The 22,751-nt window shown below is 47.7% G+C and overlaps 2 protein-coding genes across 9 annotated transcripts in view; one reads left to right on the top strand and one right to left on the bottom strand.

Moving 5' to 3' along the window:
* Window positions 1-17,741, bottom strand: part of KIF7 (kinesin family member 7) — a 30,345-nt gene extending 12,604 nt beyond the window's left edge. The window contains exons 1-11 of one of the 8 annotated variants that reach the window (XM_075575155.1): window positions 17,671-17,741; window positions 15,993-16,391; window positions 15,440-15,640; window positions 14,896-15,313; window positions 9,352-9,895; window positions 8,330-8,473; window positions 7,787-8,011; window positions 6,728-6,939; window positions 6,220-6,326; window positions 4,758-4,913; window positions 3,485-3,687 (exon numbers count right to left, since the gene is read on the bottom strand). In XM_075575155.1, the coding sequence (XP_075431270.1) occupies window positions 3,485-3,687; window positions 4,758-4,913; window positions 6,220-6,326; window positions 6,728-6,939; window positions 7,787-8,011; window positions 8,330-8,473; window positions 9,352-9,895; window positions 14,896-15,313; window positions 15,440-15,640; window positions 15,993-16,317 (2,535 nt within the window). In that variant the 5' untranslated portion in view covers window positions 16,318-16,391; window positions 17,671-17,741. Of the gene's footprint in view, window positions 1-3,484; window positions 3,688-4,757; window positions 4,914-6,219; window positions 6,327-6,727; window positions 6,940-7,786; window positions 8,012-8,329; window positions 8,474-9,351; window positions 9,896-14,895; window positions 15,314-15,439; window positions 15,641-15,992; window positions 17,467-17,514; window positions 17,532-17,553; window positions 17,605-17,670 lie in introns of those variants that run through there. The other 7 variants (XM_075575161.1, XM_075575158.1, XM_075575157.1 and 4 more) reach the window with 7 other exon arrangements.
* A 2,754-nt stretch (window positions 17,742-20,495) lies between these two features.
* Window positions 20,496-22,751, top strand: part of LOC142469326 (ras-related and estrogen-regulated growth inhibitor-like protein) — a 3,238-nt gene continuing 982 nt past the window's right edge. Inside the window, exons 1-2 of the mRNA XM_075576254.1 lie at window positions 20,496-21,092; window positions 22,074-22,127. Of these exons, the coding sequence (XP_075432369.1) occupies window positions 20,957-21,092; window positions 22,074-22,127 (190 nt within the window). The 5' untranslated portion in view covers window positions 20,496-20,956. The remainder of the gene's footprint in view (window positions 21,093-22,073; window positions 22,128-22,751) is intronic.

Genomic DNA, 22,751 nt, shown 5'->3' with positions numbered 1-22,751 from the left:
TATGGCACGCAGGTGTAGGGTTAGGTAATGACTGGGTTATGGCACGCAGGTGTAAGGTTAGGTAATGACTGGGTTATGGCACGCAGGTGTAGGGTAAGGCAATGACTGGGTTATAGCACGCAGGTGTAAGGTTAGGTAATGACGGGGTTATGGCACGCAGGTGTAGGGTTATGGCACGCAGGTGTAGGGTTAGGCAATGACAGGGTTAGGCAATGTAGGGTTAGGCAATGACAGGGTTATGGCACGCAGGTGTAGGGTTAGGTAATGACAGGGTTATGGCACGCAGGTGTAAGGTTAGGCAATGACTGGGTTATGGCACGTAGGTGTAGGGTTAGGTAATGACGGGGTTATGGCACGCAGGTGTAGGGTTATGGCACGCAGGTGTAGGGTTAGGCAATGACAGGGTTAGGCAATGTAGGGTTAGGCAATGACAGGGTTATGGCACGCAGGTGTAGGGTTAGGTAATGACAGGGTTATGGCACGCAGGTGTAAGGTTAGGCAATGACTGGGTTATGGCACGCAGGTGAAAGGTTAGCCAATGACTGGGTTATGGCACGCAGGTGTAAGGTTAGGTAAGGACTGAGTTATGGCACGCAGGTGTAGGGTTATGGCACACAGGTGTAAGGTTAGGTAATGACTGGGTTATTGCACGCAGGTGTAAGGTTAGGTAATGACTGGGTTATTGCACGCAGGTGTAGGGTTAGGTAATGACTGGGTTATGGCACGCAGGTGTAGGGTTAGGTAATGACTGGGTTATTGCACGCAGGTGTAAGGTTAGGTAATGACTGGGTTATGGCACGCAGGTGTAAGGTTAGGCAATGACTGGGTTACGGCACGCAGGTGTAGGGTTAGGTAATGACTGGGTTATGGCACGCAGGTGTAGGGTTAGGTAATGACTGGGTTATGGCACGCAGGTGTAAGGTTAGGTAATGACTGGGTTATGGCACGCAGGTGTAAGGTTAGGTAATGACGGGGTTATGGCACGCAGGTGTAAGGTTAGGTAATGACTGGGTTATGGCACGCAGGTGTAAGGTTAGGTAATGACTGGGTTATTGCACGCAGGTGTAAGGTTAGGTAATGACTGGGTTATGGCACGCAGGTGTAAGGTTAGGTAATGACTGGGTTATTGCACGCAGGTGTAAGGTTAGGTAATGACTGGGTTATGGCACGCAGGTGTAAGGTTAGGTAATGACTGGGTTATGGCACGCAGGTGTAAGGTTAGGTAATGACGGGGTTATGGCACGCAGGTGTAAGGTTAGGTAATGACGGGGTTATGGCACGCAGGTGTAAGGTTAGGTAATGACGGTGTTATGGCACGCAGGTGTAAGGTTAGGTAATGACGGGGTTATGGCACGCAGGTGTAAGGTTAGGCAATGACTGGGTTATTGCACGCAGGTGTAAGGTTAGGTAATGACTGGGTTATGGCACGCAGGTGTAGGGTTAGGTAATGACAGGGTTATTGCACGCAGGTGTAGGGTTAGGTAATGACTGGGTTATGGCACGCAGGTGTAAGGTTAGGTAATGACTGGGTTATGGCACGCAGGTGTAGGGTTAGGTAATGACTGGGTTATGGCACGCAGGTGTAAGGTTAGGTAATGACTGGGTTATGGCACGCAGGTGTAAGGTTAGGTAATGACTTGGTTATGTCACACAGGTGTAGGGTTAGGTAATGACTTGGTTATGTCACGCAGGTGTAGGGTTAGATAATGACTGGGTTATGGCACGCAGGTGTAAGGTTAGGTAATGACTGGGTTATGGCACGCAGGTGTAAGGTTAGGTAATGACTGGGTTATGGCACGCAGGTGTAAAGTTAGGCAATGACTGGGTTATGGCACGCAGGTGTAAAGTTAGGCAATGACTGGGTTATGGCACGCAGGTGTAGGGTTATTGCACGGAGATGTAGGGTTAGGTAATGACTGGGTTATGGCACGCAGGTGTAAGGTTAGGTAATGACAGGGTTATTGCACGCAGGTGTAGGGTTAGGTAATGACTGGGTTATGGCACGCAGGTGTAAGGTTAGGCAATGACTGGGTTATGGCACGCAGGTGTAGGGTTAGGTAATGACTTGGTTATGTCACGCAGGTGTAGGGTTAGATAATGACTGGGTTATGGCACGCAGGTGTAAGGTTAGGTAATGACTGGGTTATGGCACGCAGGTGTAAGGTTAGGTAATGACTGGGTTATGGCACGCAGGTGTAGGGTTAGGTAATGACTGGGTTATGGCACGCAGGTGTAGGGTTAGGTAATGACTGGGTTATGGCACGCAGGTGTAAGGTTAGGTAATGACTGGGTTATGGCACGCAGGTGTAAGGTTAGGTAATGACTGGGTTATGGCACGCAGGTGTAAAGTTAGGCAATGACTGGGTTATGGCACGCAGGTGTAAAGTTAGGCAATGACTGGGTTATGGCACGCAGGTGTAGGGTTATTGCACGGAGATGTAGGGTTAGGTAATGACTGGGTTATGGCACGCAGGTGTAAGGTTAGGTAATGACAGGGTTATTGCACGCAGGTGTAGGGTTAGGTAATGACTGGGTTATGGCACGCAGGTGTAAGGTTAGGCAATGACTGGGTTATGGCACGCAGGTGTAGGGTTAGGTAATGACTGGGTTATTGCACGCAGGTGTAGGGTTAGATAATGACTGGGTTATGGCACGCAGGTGTAGGGTTAGGTAATGACTGGGTTATGGCACACAGGTGTAAGGTTAGGTAATGACTGGGTTATGGCACGCAGGTGTAGGGTTAGATAATGACTGGGTTATGGCACGCAGGTGTAAGGTTAGGTAATGACTGGGTTATGGCACGCAGGTGTAGGGTTAGATAATGACTGGGTTATGGCACGCAGGTGTAAGGTTATGGCACACAGGTGAAGATGTTGGCATTGCCCAGCTGAAGCTCACAAACAATTCCCTGCGAGTCAGGAGATATAAAGTCTCACCAGGTCAGTATAAAGCTGGCTCACAGCATAGACTCTGTGCCACTTAAAGCCCAATCAGCTGCACTAACCATGAGACTTCCCTCTCAGCTGTCATGGCTATGCTACTGGTGCTTAAGGCAGCAGTGCGCAAACTGGGGGGCGCGGCGGTTACAGAGGTCCCACGCTCTTCCCCATGGCAATTAAATAAAATGCCGGGGGACGCGTGAGGCCTCTGTAACTCACTTACTTGCTGCCAGCCGGGTCTTCGGCGACGGGTCGCCATTGCAATGCGCGTCAAATGACGCGATGGGGTCACGTGACGTCACATAACCCGCGACATCATTTGACGCCGAGCCATTAGGAGAGGGGGCTCCCGGGAAGGGGGCCGCAGCTCAAGAAGTTTGCCCCCCGGCTTAAGGGATGTTTCAGTTGCTCTTCATTAAATAGAGGAAGTAAGAAGAGCATAATACTCCTGAGTATTACTGTGATGCTATATGCTCAATTTCAGAAATATTCTGGTCCCCAAACACTGCCTGAAAGTAACGTTATTGTTAACGCTCTGTGCAGACCTGCACTTTGCTCTCGGCAGCAGCTATCTGTCTGCGATATTCGTGCACTTTTGATTTCTCCGCTGCATCGCGTGGCTCTTTCCTCTCCAGCTCCTGTAGCTGCCTCTGGCTCTCGCTCACTTCCACTCCGACTTGTTCCGCTTCGCGCTCTAGCTCAGATATTTTCAGGCAGTACTGTTTATTCATAGCTTGAGCTTCCCTTCCTGTAACAAAATGCAGGACACATTTCTCACTAAACTGTGCCTCTGTGTGATAACACAGGACCATACAGGCGCGTGTGATAACACAGGACCATACAGGCGTGTGTGATAACACAGGACCATACAGACGTGTGTGATAACACAGGACCATACAGGTGTGTGTGATAACACAGGACCATACAGACGTGTGTGATAACACAGGACCATACAGACGTGTGTGATAACACAGGACCATACAGGCGTGTGTGATAACACAGGACCATACAGCGTGTGTGATAACACAGGACCATACAGACGTGTGTGATAACACAGGACCATACAGACGTGTGTGATAACACAGGACCATACAGGCGTGTGTGATAACACAGGACCATACAGACGTGTGTGATAACACAGGACCATACAGGCGTGTGTGATAACACAGGACCATACAGGCGTGTGTGATAACACAGGACCATACAGGCGTGTGTGATAACACAGGACCATACAGGCGTGTGTGATAACACAGGACCATACAGGCGTGTGTGATAACACAGGACCATACAGGCGTGTGTGATAACACAGGACCATACAGGCGTGTGTGATAACACAGGACCATACAGCGTGTGTGATAACACAGGACCATACAGGCGTGTGTGATAACACAGGACCATACAGGCGTGTGTGATAACACAGGACCATACAGGCGTGTGTGATAACACAGGACCATACAGACTTGTGTGATAACACAGGACCATACAGCGTGTGTGATAACACAGGACCATACAGGCGTGTGTGATAACACAGGACCATACAGGCGTGTGTGATAACACAGGACCATACAGGCGAGTATATTTATTACAGTTTCAACGAGATTTCCTGCAGTCCTCACGTTACTTACTCCGCAGCAATAAATAAAAGTCTAAGTGGAATATAAAGAAAATTGTACAATTAAATGATTTATTTGGTTTTGTAGCACTAACTACCAACATTTGGAGAAGCAGGAGTGTCTAAATATGTCTGACAAGATAAAGCGAAAGGTTCGAGTTCCCCGGTTTGCCTTAGACCAGCGGTGAAGCGGCTCGGAGACTGACCCGTTGTAACCAGCTCCTTAATGAGGTCTTCCTTCATGCGGATGTTAATAGCCAACTCCCGGATCTTCTGCTGGGCCTGACGCAGCCTCCACCTGGAGTCCTTCCCAGGAGCGTTACTCTCTCTATACACAAGATGCTCTCCCTTCCTGCAATGTGCTGCAACACAAGTGAACACGTGGCTCTAAATCACAGTATGGAACATCATGTAAAGGCAGGTGCACAAAATAATCCGACATGCTTCTAGTAAATGTGCAGTCCCTCATAGGCGACAGAAAAACTATTTTGTGAAGAATTTGAATAATTTAATTGGTTTCCTTAAACCAAGGCAACCATTCTTACAGCAAAAATGCAGCGGCTTTTGATTATTTTGAAAGTTAGTACAAAATATGGGGCATCTCACTGAGGGAGTGTTTGTCATTTAAGTGTGTTGTTTACCAGTTGGTCAACCTGTCTTTAGTAGAGAGCCAATAAAAGTAAGGGAGAGAGCGAGCGAGCGCGAGCGAGAGAGCGAGAGAGAGAGCGCGAGAGAGAGAGCGCGAGAGAGAGAGCGCGAGAGAGAGAGCGCGAGAGAGAGAGAGCGCAAGAGAGAGCGCGATGGGGAGAGGGGGAGAGAAAGGGGAGAGAGAAAGGGGAAAAAGGGGAGAGAGAGAGAGAAAGGGGAAAAAGGGGAGAGAGAGAGAGAAAGGGGAAAAAGGGGAGAGAGAGAGAGAAAGGGGAAAAAGGGGAGAGAGAGAGAGAAAGGGGAAAAAGGGGAGAGAGAGAGAGAAAGGGGAAAAAGGGGAGAGAGAGAGAGAAAGGGGAAAAAGGGGAGAGAGAGAGAGAGAGAGAGAGAGAGAGAGAGAGAGAGAGAGAGAGAGAGAGAGAGCGCAAGGAGAAAGGGGAGAGAGAGAGAGATTTGTCTGCACAAATGGACACGGTGACAGACAGAAAGGAGCAGCCAGAATACAATCTCTCCTAAATATCAGTTCAACGGCTTACAAACCGAATGTAAAAATACTTATAGGTGTCAAATCAACACAGCTATCAACACAAGGGGGAAGGGAGAGGGTGGAGACACTAGCTACTGTCAATGGAAATTAGGGTGCTGGGTCTAATTAACACGTAGGCAGAAAACCTTGCAAGCGAACAAAGCTAAAGAGGGCCCCTATTGTAGCACTCCTAATTTAATGCCTTAAATATGGCACTGCCATTGGTCTTGTGACTTCCTCATTAAAGCAAAGCTGGAGAGTGTCTTGGTAGCAACTCATTCTGGCAATGAAACCGCAATGCAAATTATGTGCGACTACCCATATTCTATTACTACAGCTATAGGTGCAGCTATAGGTACTTAAACATGATGACCAATAGAGCTCGGAATGTATCAATTTTAATTAAATGATTTAGCTACATTAATCCAACAGAAGACTTTACGCTAAAACAGTTAAGTGCATTTAAATTCCCACTTAGATGAAATTCCACTTACATCCATCAAGCTCCTCACTGTCACTGTCCTGCGCTGGGGTACGCCGGCTTCTGCTCTGTGCTTTACTGACCACTGGGTTTATTTCTCTCTTAGTCTGTCTTTTATGTCTACAAGAAATAGCAAATAAATAAATGCCTTAAGGTTTACTGCCTCTTCCAAAATTGAAGAAAAAAACCTTGTATCTGATCACAAGGTTTTCTTTGTTCATCAACATTGACTGAAATTGTTGAATTCTCATTTCTATGCACATATCTTCAGAACATCTATAAAAGCATCTTAAGTTTCTCCTAAGACGTATTACTAGCATTTCAAATGAAATATATTACATGTTACTGAAATATCAATATTTATTAAAGTACAGAATGCCAGAGAATTATCAACTGATAATTGGCATGTTAAATATTATTTTCTAGAAAAACAACTTTTAGTAAAATGTTGACCCCTGCATGCACTTTTCTCAGAGAAACCCCATTCTAAAGTCAGGAACCAATGGGATTTGAGTTTTTACCTTTGCAAATTCTGACACTTGCCAGATTCCTTTTCAGACTCATCTTTATCCTCATCCTGTTTGTCCTCAGACTCCTCGGAGGTTTGGGAATCCTCACTGAATTTCCGGTGCAGAACTAGGTCTCCTTCTTCCAGGCTGGACACCAGAATCTGTGTGCCGGTTTGGAAACTCTCCGTAAATTCTTTCGACAAAGAGCAAATGTGGCTGGAAATCTGCAAATGTGGCACCGAACACAAAGATTTATACAATGTACAATGAGACACACACAACCCTAGCGAGCCTCAAATATACAGCGGTAAACAAAGAAGCCCCAACACACGTCCAATGTGAGACATTATTTAGTTCATTTCTATAGATTTTTTCTTGTCATAAATATGGGTAATTTAGTTCAATGTTTTGGCCAAAACATATCAAGCCTAAAACCACCATCAGGTCTTACCAATGTAATACTGTGTGCATCCACTGCATACAGAACAGAGAAAACAGGCGGCTTACTGCAGTGATAAAATGACAACTTAGTACAGGAACAAATGTATATAATTAAGCCTCTGCCGCGAAGAGAGAGACACAGAGAGAGAGAGAGAGAGAGAGAGAGAGAGGGACACAGAGAGAGATAGAGGGACGCAGAGAGAGAGAGAGAGAGAGAGAGAGAGGGACACAGAGACAGAGAGAGAGGGACGCAGAGAGAGAGAGAGAGAGACAGAGACAGAGAGCGACAGAGAGAGAGGGACACAGAGAGAGAGAGAGAGGGACACACAGAGAGAGAGAGAGAGAGAGAGAGAGAGAGGGACACAGAGAGAGAGAGAGACAGAGACAGAGAGCGACAGAGAGAGAGGGACACAGAGAGAGAGAGAGGGGCACAGAGAGAGAGGGACACAGAGACAGAGAGCGACAGAGACAGAGAGCGACAGAGACAGAGAGCGACAGAGAGAGAGAGAGAGAGAGACAGACACACACACACACAGAGAGACAGAAAATGTGAGGGCTGAACTCAACAGACCTTCAAGCATGAGAAATAAAATGTGTAAAAACAGGATTGTTCCCCAAATGCCAACTTACAGTATATACCTTTTTACATTTGGCCTTTGCATTTTCACGTGAGGAAGGTTTATTTTGTTCCAGAGAAACATGTATTTTAGTAAGAGGGGCCGTGCTCGGTCTCTCCCCGAGCTGCAGTAAGTGCACATCCTCCAGCAGAGCCGAAGCAGACACTCTGGGCTTTAACTGCTCCAAATGACACTGAAGCGTAGCGATTTCATCCTGCTGTTCCTGCAACTTGTCACTCTGCAAAAGAGCAGCGCGTTGAAGTCACAAACCTTCCCAGCTGGATGATGCCCAATACTTTGCTTATATTAAATGGTACACACATGCAAATCTATTTGTCATGGCAAATGAAGCATCTTTAACCACAGAGTGACTTAAATAATGTGAATTAGTTCATTAGGACTCTAAATATAGCTCAAAGTTAGCTTATGGAAAGGGTCACAATCTTGTATTTACAAGACTATCTTACCCTGGAAATAGAACCCCTCATTACCAGTTTCATAACAAGCCCTGGAAACCCTTGGTTATTTCTGCTGAAAATTGAACACAAATCGTCACCTGTAGTTTATACTGCTCCATTGCATCTTCCAGTGCAGCCAGAAACTCTCTGTTCTCATCCTCAAGGTGTTCTATCTGTCGCTGTAGGTTTGCTGTGCATTGGTCTTTGTCTGTTTCACATCCGGGTTCAAAGGTCAATGTCCCCTGAGATCCAGAGGAACCACAAGAAGACAACACACGAAAAGAAGCAAAAATTTGTATTAAGATCTGCACATTGCTGCAGAAACGTGTGTAATTTAGAACATTCTTCTTGTTTAAAACTCAGATTAATTCAAAAATAACCCTTGGGGTCTTAGTCTATAAACTTCAAAATGGACGAGTACAACCTTTACAGATTGTGCATGAAAGAATTCTCCTACATTGAATTGTACAGTATACAAGAAAACATTTCTTTACTAAAATTAATTCATTTATAAAATACAAAACAAGTTGTAAACTGCAATGGGCCAGGAGATGACATGAGCTGCACATTGGAGATGATTTTCCAAGTACCATACACAAATGGTTTGATTTGCTATCACAGTGTACACCAAGGAAGAGTTTAAGAAACGGTTACAGCTGAAAAATAAGAAGCCTGCTCAGTAATATTGATCATCGGTAATAATTATAAGCAGTATGTTTATGCTACAGACAACATATTACAGAATGGTTAGGAAGACCAATGTCTCTGGTTTATTCCAGAGGTTATATTTATGTTCACTGCATGTACATAGGGCTTCCAGCAGAGGGCGTAAGGGCAGTAAAGGATTAGTTCGGTTAGGGAATTAAATCAGGTGATGAAGCAGAACTTTAGGTTTCACAAATACCTAAAGTGATGTTATCCGCTACCATTTGTTTTTACTTTTTGCAGTGCAAGTTCTGTAAAAGAAAAGTGCAATACACTGTAGTCACGTAATCATATTATCGAGCTGCAAACTGCAGTGTAAGAAGATGTATATATGAGCTTTCCTTGATTTACATTTAGATGTAGGAACCCCCGGGGAGAGGAGCATCTAGCCAATCTTCCGATCCCCGATCAATACCTTGCCCTTTGGTTGCCTCCTGCCTGGCTCCTTTCCACTTTCTTCTGCTGTTGAACTCTCAATCCCACTGTCCAGACCAGAGGCACATGTAACGTCGCTCCTCTCCTCCTCAACTGAACACATCCATTCCTTCACTCTCAGGATGTGAGCAGGAGGCAGGCCTCCCTCGGACAGAAAATCCATCAGAAGTAGATACCCTGCGTCAGTGCACGTTCTGTAGTGAGCGCACTCTGCTAATAACCGGGGCAGGTAATCCTCCATAGAACGGTGACCCACTGCCTTGGCAGGGTCAGAGCGGTTTAGTATCCGGGTTTCTGAGCGGTGTCTCTGTTCAAGAGCCCGCTGCAGGGCTTTTATCTGGTGCTGCAAGTCCCCCACACGATCTGCATCTTTTTGGCAGTTCACAGTAGCTTTGTTCTTAATATTCTGCGCTCGGCTTGCATAGTTCAAAGTGTTTAAAGTTTCATCAAACTCAGACGCAGAAGGGCTTATACAGGCAATCATAACCGTCTTGGCATTTCCACCAAGAGAATCCTTCAAGATTCTGTAAAGGAAGAGACAGATTAGCTAGGAACAGACCTTTGTACTAAAACAGACAAACACAGAAGCAGCGCAAAGGAAAATCTTCATAGCTTGGCGAGTCGTAAAGAGAGCTGTAATCAGTGCTTTGCTTTACTCCTTTTTATTAACGCTCTTTTTATTACATACTACACCATGAAAATGTCCCTTTGCACTTTTTTCCCCATTTACTACGAGCAGGATCAAATCGAAGAATTAGCCGCAAGGGCTTCTCGTTCTGTTAGGCAAAGAAGTTAGCGGTTCCCTAGAAATGCTTAGAAACCAGCATTTACATACATCAAGAGACAAAAATAAATATTTTTGGTCAAAATCTTTGCCATACTATATAATGTGTGTGCTTTAAGGTAATAATATATACATTTGTATATTAGGCTCTGCAGTTCTATGTGCTGAAATGTACTGAAAGAGTCACAGAGTACCAGAGCATGGAGGATTAAAGGCTAACTGGGCAATATTTGAGACAAACATTCATAGTACAATGCGCACATTAATTACGTTTACTTCAATGGGTGTGAAGTCCGGAACAGGTGTGATAACCCCTACAGCCAGGGTGGGCAACCCTGTCGCCATTCGCCACTTGTGGCGAATTGGCAGGGAAACTGTGGAAGAACAGGGCCGCCGGGACTCCCTGGGGGGGAGAGCGGGGGATTTCTAACGTTCGTTAACAGGCAGCAGGGGGAGATGGTATGCGGCACCAGGCTGAAAGCCTGGTATGAAAGCAGGACAGCAGGGGAAGTGCGCCATCTAGCAGCCTGACCCGGAACTTCCTGTCTGCTGCTACTATAGAGCGCTCCCCTCCCCGTGCTGCTCCTGCTCTGACTCAAGAGATTCTACTACAAGACAAGGTAGGCATGGATGGGAGGACTGGGAGAGATGTGAGGGGTCTGGGAGAGATGTGAGGGGGCTGGGAGAGATGTGAGGGGGGCTGGGAGAGATGTGAGGGGGGGTGGGAGAAATGTGAGGGGGTCTGGGAGAGATGTGAGGGGTCTGGGAGAGATGTGAGGGGTCTGGGAGAGATGTGAGGGGGGCTGGGAGAGATGTGAGGGGGGCTGGGAGAGATGTGAGGGGGGCTGGGAGAGATGTGAGGGGGCTGGGTGAGATGTGAGGGGGGGCTGGGAGAGATGTGAGGGGGGCTGGGTGAGATGTGAGGGGGGCTGGGTGAGATGTGAGGGGTCTTGGTGAGATGTGAGGGGGCTGGGAGAGATGTGAGGGGGCTGGGAGAGATGTGAGGGGGCTGGGTGAGATGTGAGGTGGCTGGGTGAGATGTGAGGGGGCTGGGAGAGATGTGAGGGGGCTGGGAGAGATGTGAGGGGTCTGGGTGAGATGTGAGAGGGGGCTGGGAGAGATGTGAGGGGGGCTGGGAGAGATGTGAGGGGGGCTGGGAGAGATGTGAGGGGGGCTGGGAGAGATGTGAGGGGGGCTGGGAGAGATGTGAGGGGGGCTGGGAGAGATGTGAGGGGGGCTGGGAGAGATGTGAGGGGCTGGGTGAGATGTGAGGGGGCTGGGAGAGATGTGAGGGGGGCTGGGAGAGATGTGAGGGGGGCTGGGAGAGATGTGAGGGGGGCTGGGAGAGATGTGAGGGGGCTGGGAGAGATGTGAGGGGCTGGGTGAGATGTGAGGGGGCTGGGAGAGATGTGAGGGGGGCTGGGAGAGATGTGAGGGGCTGGGAGAGATGTGAGGGGCTGGGTGAGATGTGAGGGGGCTGGGAGAGATGTGAGGGGGGCTGGGAGAGATGTGAGGGGTCTGGGAGAGATGTGAGGGGTCTGGGAGAGATGTGAGGGGGCTGGGAGAGATGTGAGGGGGGCTGGGAGAGATGTGAGGGGGGCTGGGAGAGATGTGAGGGGGGCTGGGAGAGATGTGGGGGGGGGGCTGGGAGAAATGTGAGGGGGGCTGGGAGAGATGTGAGGGGGGCTGGGAGAGATGTGAGGGGTCTGGGAGAGATGTGAGGGGTCTGGGAGAGATGTGAGGGGGCTGGGAGAGATGTGAGGGGGGCTGGGAGAGATGTGAGGGGGCTGGGAGAGATGTGAGGGGGCTGGGTGAGATGTGAGGGGCTGGGAGAGATGTGAGATGTGAGGGGGGCTGGGAGAGATGTGAGGGGGGCTGGGAGAGATGTGAGGGGGCTGGGAGAGATGTGAGGGGGCTGGGAGAGATGTGAGGGGGCTGGGTGAGATGTGAGGGGGCTGGGAGAGATGTGAGGGGGCTGGGAGAGATGTGAGGGGGCTGGGAGAGATGTGAGGGGGCTGGGAGAGATGTGAGGGGGCTGGGTGAGATGTGAGGGGGGCTGGGAGAGATGTGAGGGGGGCTGGGAGAGATGTGAGGGGGGCTGGGAGAGATGTGAGGGGGGCTGGGAGAGATGTGAGGGTGGCTGGGAGAGATGTGAGGGGGCTGGGAGAGATGTGAGTGGGGCTGGGAGAGATGTGAGGGGGGCTGGGAGAGATGTGAGGGGGGCTGGGAGAGATGTGAGGGGGCTGGGAGAGATGTGAGGGGGCTGGGAGAGATGTGAGGGGGCTGGGAGAGATGTGAGGGGGCTGGGAGAAATGTGAGGGGGCTGGGAGAGATGTGAGGGGGCTGGGAGAGATGTGAGGGGGCTGAGAGAGATGTGAGGGGGCTGGGAGAAATGTGAGGGGGCTGGGAGAGATGTGAGGGGGCTGGGAGAGATGTGAGGGGGCTGGGAGAGATGTGAGGGGGCTGGGAGAGATGTGAGGGGGGCTGGGAGAGATGTGAGGGGGCTGGGAGAGATGTGAGGGGGGCTGGGAGAGATGTGAGGGGGCTGGGTGAGATGTGAGGGGGCTGGGTGAGATGTGAGGGGGCTGGGAGAAATGTGAGGGGGGCTGGGAGAGATGTGAGGGGGGCTGGGAGAGATGTGAGGGGGGCTGGGAGAGATGTGAGGGGGCTGGGAGAGATGTGAGGGGGGCTGGGAGAGATGTGAGGGGGCTGGGAGAGATGGGAGGGGGCTGGGAGAGATGTGAGGGGGCTGGGAGAGATGTGAGGGGGGCTGGGAGAGATGTGAGGGGGCTGGGAGAGATGGGAGGGGGCTGGGAGAGATGTGAGGGGGGCTGGGAGAGATGTGAGGGGGGCTGGGAGAGATGTGAGGGGGCTGGGAGAGATGTGAGGGGGGCTGGGAGAGATGTGAGGGGGCTGGGAGAGATGTGAGGGGGGCTGGGTGAGATGTGAGGGGGCTGGGAGAGATGTGAGGGGGCTGGGAGAGATGTGAGGGGTCTGGGTGAGATGTGAGGGGGCTGGGAGAGATGTGAGGGGGCTGGGAGAGATGTGAGGGGGCTGGGTGAGATGTGAGGGGGCTGGGTGAGATGTGAGGGGGCTGGGAGAGATGTGAGGGGGGCTGGGTGAGATGTGAGGGGGCTGGGAGAGATGTGAGGGGGCTGGGAGAGATGTGAGGGGTCTGGGTGAGATGTGAGGGGGCTGGGTGAGATGTGAGGGGGCTGGGAGAAATGTGAGGGGGCTGGGAGAGATGTGAGGGGGCTGGGAGAGATGTGAGGGGGCTGGGTGAGATGTGAGGGGGCTGGGTGAGATGTGAGGGGGGCTGGGTGAGATGTGAGGGGGGCTGGGAGAAATGTGAGGGGGCTGGGAGAGATGTGAGGGGGCTGGGAGAGATGTGAGGGGGGCTGGGAGAGATGTGAGGGGGGCTGGGAGAGATGTGAGGGGGGCTGGGAGACGTGCGAGGGTGCTGGGAGAGATGTGAGGGGGCTGGGAGAGATGTGAGGGGGCTGGGAGAAATGTGAGGGGGGCTGGTAGAAATGTGAGGGGGCCTCTGGTCTCTCCCCCCCCCCCCCACATGCAGTCCTGTTCAACTGAATAAAAACTTTAAAAAAAACATAAATATAATACATAAACACAAAACATCTCCCGTCTGTCTCACTCCCCCCCCCCCCCCCCCCCGGGCTCTCTTTCTCTACCCCCCCCCCCCTGTCTCCCTTCCCCCTCCCCCCCCCCCCCTGTGAGAGATTATCTGTTACTAAAAAATTGGAATCCCACCACTGGGGTGGGGGGGGGGGGTGCTTGATGATGGGGGAGATCAAGGGTGCTGGGGGAGATGATGAGGGGGGGTTAAATGAGATGGTGATGAAGGGGGGTTAAATGAGATGGTGATGAGGCGGGGTTAAATGAGATGGTGATGATGAGGGGGTGAGATGATGAGGGGGGGTTAAATGAGATGGTGATGAGGGGGAATTAAATGAGATGGTGATGAGGGGGGGTTAAATGAGATGGTGATGAAGAGGGGGTGAGGAGATGATGATGAGGAGGGTAGTGGTGGCATGAGAGGAGGATGAAGAGGGGGGTGAGAGGATGAGGGGGGTTGCGGTCTGAGGGCTGTTCTATAGAGGGTGCGCTTGCTGCGCCGTGCGCGCGCGTGGCAGTTATAGTTGGCCGAGGTTAGCAGCCTTTCTATAATGGTTTTACGCCACTACCACCACTGAAGTGTGTGTGTGTGTGTGTGTGTGTGTGTGTGTGTGTGTGTGTGTGTACTGAAATGTGTGTGTGTGTGTATGTATGTACAATGTTAATAAATAATTTATTAAAGCATTTCTTTATTTATTTCAAACGTATTTATAAACACACACACATACACACAGTACCTCACTCGCTCACAGCACACACACATACACACAGTACCTCACTCGCTCACAGCATACACACAAAAAGCATATGTGTCACGTGCACGCACGTTCGCACAGGCGCACACACTATAGAACGGCCCTGAGAATTTATAAACTTGTTCAAACAGTGTATTTAAAATTTTCGCATGCGCAACACAATACCTCAATTTTTCCATGGTGTGGCTATTTTCACTTCTAATTCGCCACACCTGTGGCTACATTGAAAAATAGGTTGCCCACCCCTGCCCTACAGGCACTTCATAAATGTGCCCCATCATGCCTCAGTGTCTTCTTGACCCTGGTAAGGTGCAGATTTGTGGTCACAAGAAAAAACAAAATGTGTTGATACCTGGTGATCTTGGAATCTCTGTAGGGGATGTGACTGCTTTTCCTTTTTGTGTCCCCCAAAGCGCTGATCACATTGCCCAGGGCCAGAAGGCCACTGTTAATCTGAATGCTCTCCTTCAGCCTCTCACCAGTGTTTCCCGTCTTCACAATGCGCTCTGAGCCGGCAAGGTCGACAAAGTGGAACTTGGAGGACAGTACCTGACCAAATTCAAGGACTGACCCACCATCTCCATTGGTTAATCGGGTGGAACGACCTACACCCCTCCTCTGTTCCATGGTGACAGTGAAGACTGTATGGGACCGACTGGAGTGGGCATTAATCTGAGTGGCTCCTGTATGTTTAGCTGTGTTGCCCATTTCAAGTAGACTCAGCACCTCATCCAGTCCCTCCACTTCACATTCCTTCACTCCACACAACACTGCAACAAAAAACACACAATATTGCACAATTCATTTAAAAAAAGAGAAAATTCTATATGGTTGCTTGAATGTCAAGTACGATCCACAAAGGCAGTGTATAGTGCTGTGAGTTTTCCACTTCTTACCAGTGTTTCCCTTCTCATCCTCACGTATAAGGATGTCCTTACTGGAGGTTTGCACTTCAAGAAGGTCCCTGAACTCCTCCTTGTACACCTCCAAGTATGAAACATGTATAGTGTAGTCAATTAAATCATCTTCATCAACCAGTTTAAAGATCTCTGCCATAGCACGCGGAATAATTCCTTGTTCATCCTCAGAGATGGAGGCTGTAACAGAAAAATGGGAAATAAAGGATGTCGACTCACACGGCCTAAACCTTTCAGTGCCAAAACATAGCAATGTGTTTTAGGTTTCTCTGGGATAAAAGGATTGCATGAAAAGAGTTTTCATAATGCAAATATGTCATTATAATGTAGTCCTTCGCTATTAGGGTGGCTGGAATGCACGGTTCCTGAATGTGCTGCTGGTAACGAGAGCAGGTCCACGCAATCTGTTCTCTAAATAAGAACATTTTAATACTCGCTTGACATTTGGTAATTTCCTCTTCAGAAACTTCACTCAATACTGTCACTCCCCAAATTAACAACACTCATCTAGGAGGTAATCAGATGTACTCACATATACTTGCTTCTCCGATGGTGTAAGTCTTTCCTGAGCCAGTCTGCCCATAAGCAACCACAGTGACATTGAAGCCTTGAAAGAAAGCCCCAAGCAGAGGCTGCACACAGAGGTTGTGAACTGCCTCCTGGCTGCATGTCTCATTCAGCACATCCTGGAACTGAAAGTGCCTGTGACTGCCCAGAGTCACTCTCTGCTGGCTGGGCTCTGTCTGCACACAGGACTGCTGTGCATGCAGAACCTCCTTTGGAAGCAATGGTCGGACCCGGACAGTAACACGCACCGTGGTCTCCTCAGCTCGAGGATGCTGCATTTTGGGACCCATCTGGCCAAGAGGAGTTGACCAACATAAATGATCAGGAAAGTCATTGGTCGCCCTTGAGACTAATAGATATCAACCTGCAAATAAACACAACATATCTACACTGCTGTTATCATTCAGCTCTTAGCAAAATCCCATCCCACTCCATGTAATGCTTTTCCCCAGGATAAAAACACCCAGGCACCATGAAACCTCCTCCACTAGAACACGTTCCCCTGCACCATGCACTCTCGCTTCATCACTCCTTCTACACTGTGCATCATCTACAAATCAAGCCCCAGTGCACCACGCATCCACCCTAAATCAAAGCAGCCCAGACGCTATCCTTAGATTACCTCCACTTGCATCTACCTCTTTTAAACATCACCATAGACTCCATCTAGCATAACAATCATCTCGCTCCCCAACTCATCATTTCTCTCAGTTCCATGTTTTCTAGCCCCAAAAAGTGTATATATCTCTTCTTCAGCCTTTCTTGGTCCACTGCTGGATGAAGCCTCCCCAATGATCTTCCAGGTATTGCAGCTGCAAGGCTCTATTCTCCACATTGCTACAAATGTCCTAATCTCATCCTCCCATCTTACTTTTGGTCATTGTTTTGTTCTTTTTATGTCCTTTGGAATCTAGTCGAGTATCATCTTTACCCAACGATGATAGTTTCCTCTGACTATATGTCCGTCCCCCTGCCATTTTTATTTGTACCCCCTTGTGATGACGTCACAGACTTTTGTTTGCTTCCAAATCTATTAACTATTTTTCCTCTGTCTTTGGGTAATACTCAGCATAAATCTCTGCCTACTTGAGTGGGCTAAAGTTTCCGAGCCATCTTCATATCTGGGGTCCAAGTCTCACATCCATATGTGAGCAAGCAGCAAACAGCAAATGGCGCACAGCCAGGGAGCCAGGTGGAATAAAATAATCAAAGTCCTTTATTTCAGTACATGACTGATATCAGATCCCCCATGGGGACAAAAACGCACCTCCTACGCGTTTCGGACCGGTAGGTCCTTTATCAGACTCCTTGGAAAACTCTCGAAAGCTTGTCCTATGACATAAATTTAGTCCAAATAAAATAGGTATTAGCTAATACTGAAGTACTCATGTATTCTGAGACACACACACACACACACACACACACACACACACACACACACACACACAGTTGATCGCTATGGGAGGAAGATATATATATATATACACACACAGTTATATAGCCCTCCTCTTCCTGCAGTCCCCTACCATTAACCCTTTGCTTCCAGCTCCATCTAAAAGAGCCCCCCGTGCAGCCCCCCCGGCTCCAGCAAACAACCCCCACCCACAAACCCCCGCTCCCGGGGAACCTAAAGCACGGCGCACCTCACCGGGGAGCAGGGTCCCGTCTCTTTCTCAGCTGCGCCCCCTGATCGTGTGTCACCAGATATAAAGTCCCCCCGGAAACACGGACCGTGTCTCTCCCTGCCCTGGGGTTGTGATATGTGGTTCCTACAAGTCATGCGTGGTCATTACACTACTTTATCTGCACATATACACTTACACGTCCGGGTTTAATGAGGAATCGTCAGGAAACAGACACAGTTCCCCCATTGTGTTCTCCAGAGAGAAAAGGAGACAGCACAGACCGCCTTACAATGGGATTACAAGAGGCATACATACAGCATAATACTATGGAAGTGGGGCCCACTGGCTATGAATGCAGCAAAGGGGTCCAAAGAACCTGCCCCCTGGGGTAACCCCAGCAACACATTGCAAAGCAGCACAAGGGTTAACAGAATAATGTTGTTTTTAAGCTAATACTACTTTTTAATGTTCCATTAACATGACTTTTTATTGTTGCTTAACAACATTCTAGGGTTCATTTAATAGGGTAAACTATTCTTACCCCCTAATTATGCAACCAGAAAATGATGACAGAGGTCACAGCAGTCCCCTATTATTTGCACTCAAGGTAAAGTCAGAATAACTTAAAGATATTAATATCCACAGTATGGACACAAAGTCCCAATACAGATGGAATAAATACTTAAGGATACAATATCCACTGAAACACTAATGTCTGAAACAAATAAACATAATCCAATAGAAAGACCACATATGTCCACAGAGAATGTCTCATAGCCTAAAGTATAACAATGACATCCACTATTAAAATCAAAAAAATAAAAAACTTTTAATCAATGATAACGCCGAAAGTCAAGTGATAAATAAAAATAAACAATGTGTGATGTTAAAATACCCCTGTAGGGGAGAGGGTGGGAGAGGGGTAGCAACACATACAGTGGGGAACTACACTACTAACTGTAATGATAATGATATATAATATATATTGTGTAGTGATATCCCTAATGTTGCTACCAAGGCTATTAAGCCCTGTGGATGGAGGTCAAGGTCATCTCTCTATTCCCCCCCTAATTATGCAAGAAGGTACAGTACTATTAAATGACATTATTCACTGCAAAGACTCCTCCTTTCAGCAGCTTCACAGTAAACATGGTTATTTTGAGCATACATTGCTCCCAGAGAATAGATTTACCACATCATGAGACACTGAGATTGCTGTGGGTTAGCCATTACATAACTTCCATGCATAATTAAATGGCATGTTTAGCATCACCTATCACATTACCAATTTTGGTTAACTTTGCTTTGTGTTTTCTACAATTCAAGCAAACAAATATTGTTTTTGAGATCTAAAAATGTAGTGCTATGTTTGTAGGGATAAAACGGTTTTGGAACCCTTTGTAAAGTGTAAAGATTTAAGACACTATTCTGCCCCTCCTTACATCTCAGCCCTAATTCTCACTATGCACCATCCCAACTCTCGATTTCCGCTCAAGGGTGTCTCTCTCTACCCCCTTTGTATCTAAAGCCCTCTCCCGACATAAACCCTTCTCACCGACTACCCCACACCTCTGGAATGCCCTTCCCCTCAATACCCGACTAGCACCCTCTCTATCCACCTTTAAGACCAATCTCAAAACACACCTGCTTAACGAAGCATATGAGTAACTCCGTGGCTAATACTATACACCTGAAACATAAAGCTTGGCCCCCTGCAGAATCACTTACTTGAATACCCCCCTACTATCTCTGTACATTCTCCCCGCCAATTAGATTGTAAGCTCTTCGGAGCAGGGACTCCTCCTTAATGTTACTTTTATGTCTGAATCACTTATTCCCATGATTTTAATTATATGATTGTCACGTATATTACTGCTGCGAAGCGCTATGTATATTAATGGCGCTATATAAATAAAGACATACATACATACATGACTGAAACCTTCCATACATGATTCAGATTTATGATTGAACAGCATTATAAAAATGCAAAGTTATGATAGTGATTACATGGTTTCAACAGTTTGTGAAACCCCAGTACACAAATCCTCAGTGTTCGGCAGTTCTTAGTTATGTTATCACAAAGCACATCGTGTTGCTTCTGCAGTCAGCAAAGTGATGTCCCATATAGTGAAAACACTTGATGCTTCTCACGGACTCTGTGGTATAACATAGGCCCCACTGGTCCTGTACTCGTCTTGCAAGCAATCCCTATGGAAGTCCCATAACCTGCAGCTTACCCCACACAAACATTTCTGTGTAATAGGTACAACTGGTCTAACAGGAGCCAAAGCATGTGGCATACCCACTAAATAGGGACGGTTGGTGGGGATGTCCTTATATTCTGAGCACATTGAAATCAGATAAAGGTCTTCTGGGTGGTTTGGCATCAGACACAGTTCTGCAAAATTGCTTACAAATGAAACAAATGAACAGGAAAGGACAGTCAGCATCTGATCAGCATGCAGCTCCATACAGAAATAACACTTCCTACCGGGGAAGAAGTGTCACTCTGTTCTCAGAGCAGACACTCTGTTTTGCAATGTGATGATTAATCCTTATGGTCTTCCTGCTCCAGCACTGGGCTTAGTCGTGTCTACATTTACATTAGGATTGTATCCCATAACTGGACAGTGTATAGATGTGAGGAAGATACCAATTCCCTACATGGATACATTCTTCCCTTCTACTTCATCTCACTTTCCTTTCACACGTTATTGCTATGTTATTGCTATGTTATTGCTTATAATAGGTACTAGCTGATTGTCATTACTGTAACAGGGAAAGGTAGTTCCCCTCTTCTATTTTAGATGGACCCCATTCTTGACAGCGAATGGTACATTCCGTTTAAATGCCTGGCCTGAGCAGCTGTGCCTGGGCTCAGTCCCAGTGAGGGCTCCTGCAGAGTGGGTCCTGCTGCACACAGCCAGCACTCAGCTGCACACAGCCAGCACTCAGCTGCACACAGCCAGCACTCAGCTGCACACAGACAGCACTCAGCTGCACTCAGACTTCACACAGACAGCACTCAGACAGCACTCAGCTGCACTCAGCCAGCACTCAGACTTCACACAGCCAGCACCCAGCTGCACTCAGCCAGCACTCAGCTGCACACAGCCAGCACTCAGCTGCACACAGCCAGCACTCAGCTGCACACAGACAGCACTCAGCTGCACTCAGACTTCACACAGACAGCACTCAGCTACACTCAGACAGCACTCAGCTGCACTCAGCCAGCACTCAGACTTCACACAGCCAGCACCCAGCTGCACTCAGACTTCACACAGACAGCACTCAGCTGCAAATGGTTCTGCACATCCCTCTCCGGAGATCTGCCAGTCTGAGCCCTGAGCCTTGTCCAGCAGAGATGACCGGACCCACTGCGCTAAAGATGGAAGCAAATGTCTTAGTTCTTGGTGCAGATGGAGTTGGAAAATCAGGTAAAGCCATTGCATCTGTTTATTCTAGGTGACCCTTTCAGGCTTCTGTCATTATTCAGACGTTGAAATTGGGTTTTAAAACATGCGAAGTGTGTTTTTATTGCATATGATGAAAATAATGTATACAACATTTCTTAGACCACTTTTAATACAATCCGATGTGAATAAGCATGTACTCCTGTTACCATACAATCCGATGTGAATAAGCATGTACTCCTGTTACCATACAATCCGATGTGAATAAGCATGTATTCCTGTTACCATACAATCCGATGTGAATAAGCATGTACTCCTGTTACCATACAATCCGATGTGAATAAGCATGTACTCCTGTTACCATACAATCCGATGTGAATAAGCATGTATTCCTGTTACCATACAATCCGATGTGAATAAGCATGTACTCCTGTTACCATACAATCCGATGTGAATAAGCATGTATTCCTGTTACCATACAATCCGATGTGAATAAGCATGTATTCCTGTTACCATACAATCCGATGTGAATAAGCATGTATTCCTGTTACCATACAATCCGATGTGAATAAGCATGTATTCCTGTTACCATACAATCCGATGTGAATAAGCATGTATTCCTGTTCCTATTTTCCTCGCAGGGTGTTATATTTGGGATTACTAAAACATTAAATTGGGGGGGGGGGATTAACCCATTTGCTGCCTGAGGGGTCTGCAGCACATTGAACCTTCAAATCGGTTCTGTATTTACATGGGGCAAATAATGACTGGGTCCTGTAAGTGCTGCTGTGCTCAGCCCTGTGTCCTGTAAGGGTTTAAGCAGCAGCAGCAGCAGCAGCAGCAGCAGCAGCAGCAGCAGCAGCAGCAGCAGCAGCAGCAGCAGCAGCAGCAGCAGCAGCAGCAGCAGCAGCAGCAGCAGCAGCAGCATGTTCTCTCCCATTGATAAGACTCCCGTTGCCTTTCCTCTCCCAACTCATTGTAACATTTTGCTTTGTCCTCTCCCAGCGTTAACAGTTCGATTTTTAACCAGGCGGTTTATCGGTGAATATGGGGAACTTGGTAAGTAATGTTACAAAGTAAAGTTAAAATGTGGGTGTGTGTGTGTGTGTATATTTATTTATAAATGATACCTATACAATACTGTATGTCACTGCATTACTAGGTTAAACAGTTGGAACGATGACGTTATACACAGAAGTGCTTGCCACTATTTGGTTGTTTATTTTCTATGTGATCCTGACCATGCGGTAAGTCCTGAAATATTGTTATATAAAATATTACAATTGTGTAGTTAAGAACTATAAGGGGTTGCTTCATTTTAGTATGCAGGTGCATTATCTGAACAGTATCTAAGGCAGGGATCACGTTCCTCTATTTAGAATTCAGTTTTTTGTGCGCGTGCGTGCGTGTGTGCGTGCGTGTGCGTGCATCATATATAGTAAAGCATCCCTCTGTGTAATTACCAACCAGGTGCCATGGATGTGGGAGTATGCAAATTAATTACAAAATAGATACAGCATTCTTGGGACTTCTCATTCAATAAATATTTAATGTAATGATCAGTATATTAAATATTTCTTGAATGAAGAGTCCCAAGAGTGCTGGATCTATTTTTTAATATAAAAATAAAATGCAAAGTGTGTATAAAATGCAAAGTGTGTGTTCTCTCTCTCTCTCTCTCTC

This window comes from Ascaphus truei, chromosome 18, assembly GCF_040206685.1.
Source record: "Ascaphus truei isolate aAscTru1 chromosome 18, aAscTru1.hap1, whole genome shotgun sequence".
Lineage (NCBI taxonomy): Eukaryota > Metazoa > Chordata > Amphibia > Anura > Ascaphidae > Ascaphus > Ascaphus truei.
This window is presented reverse-complemented; position numbering and strand designations above follow the sequence as displayed.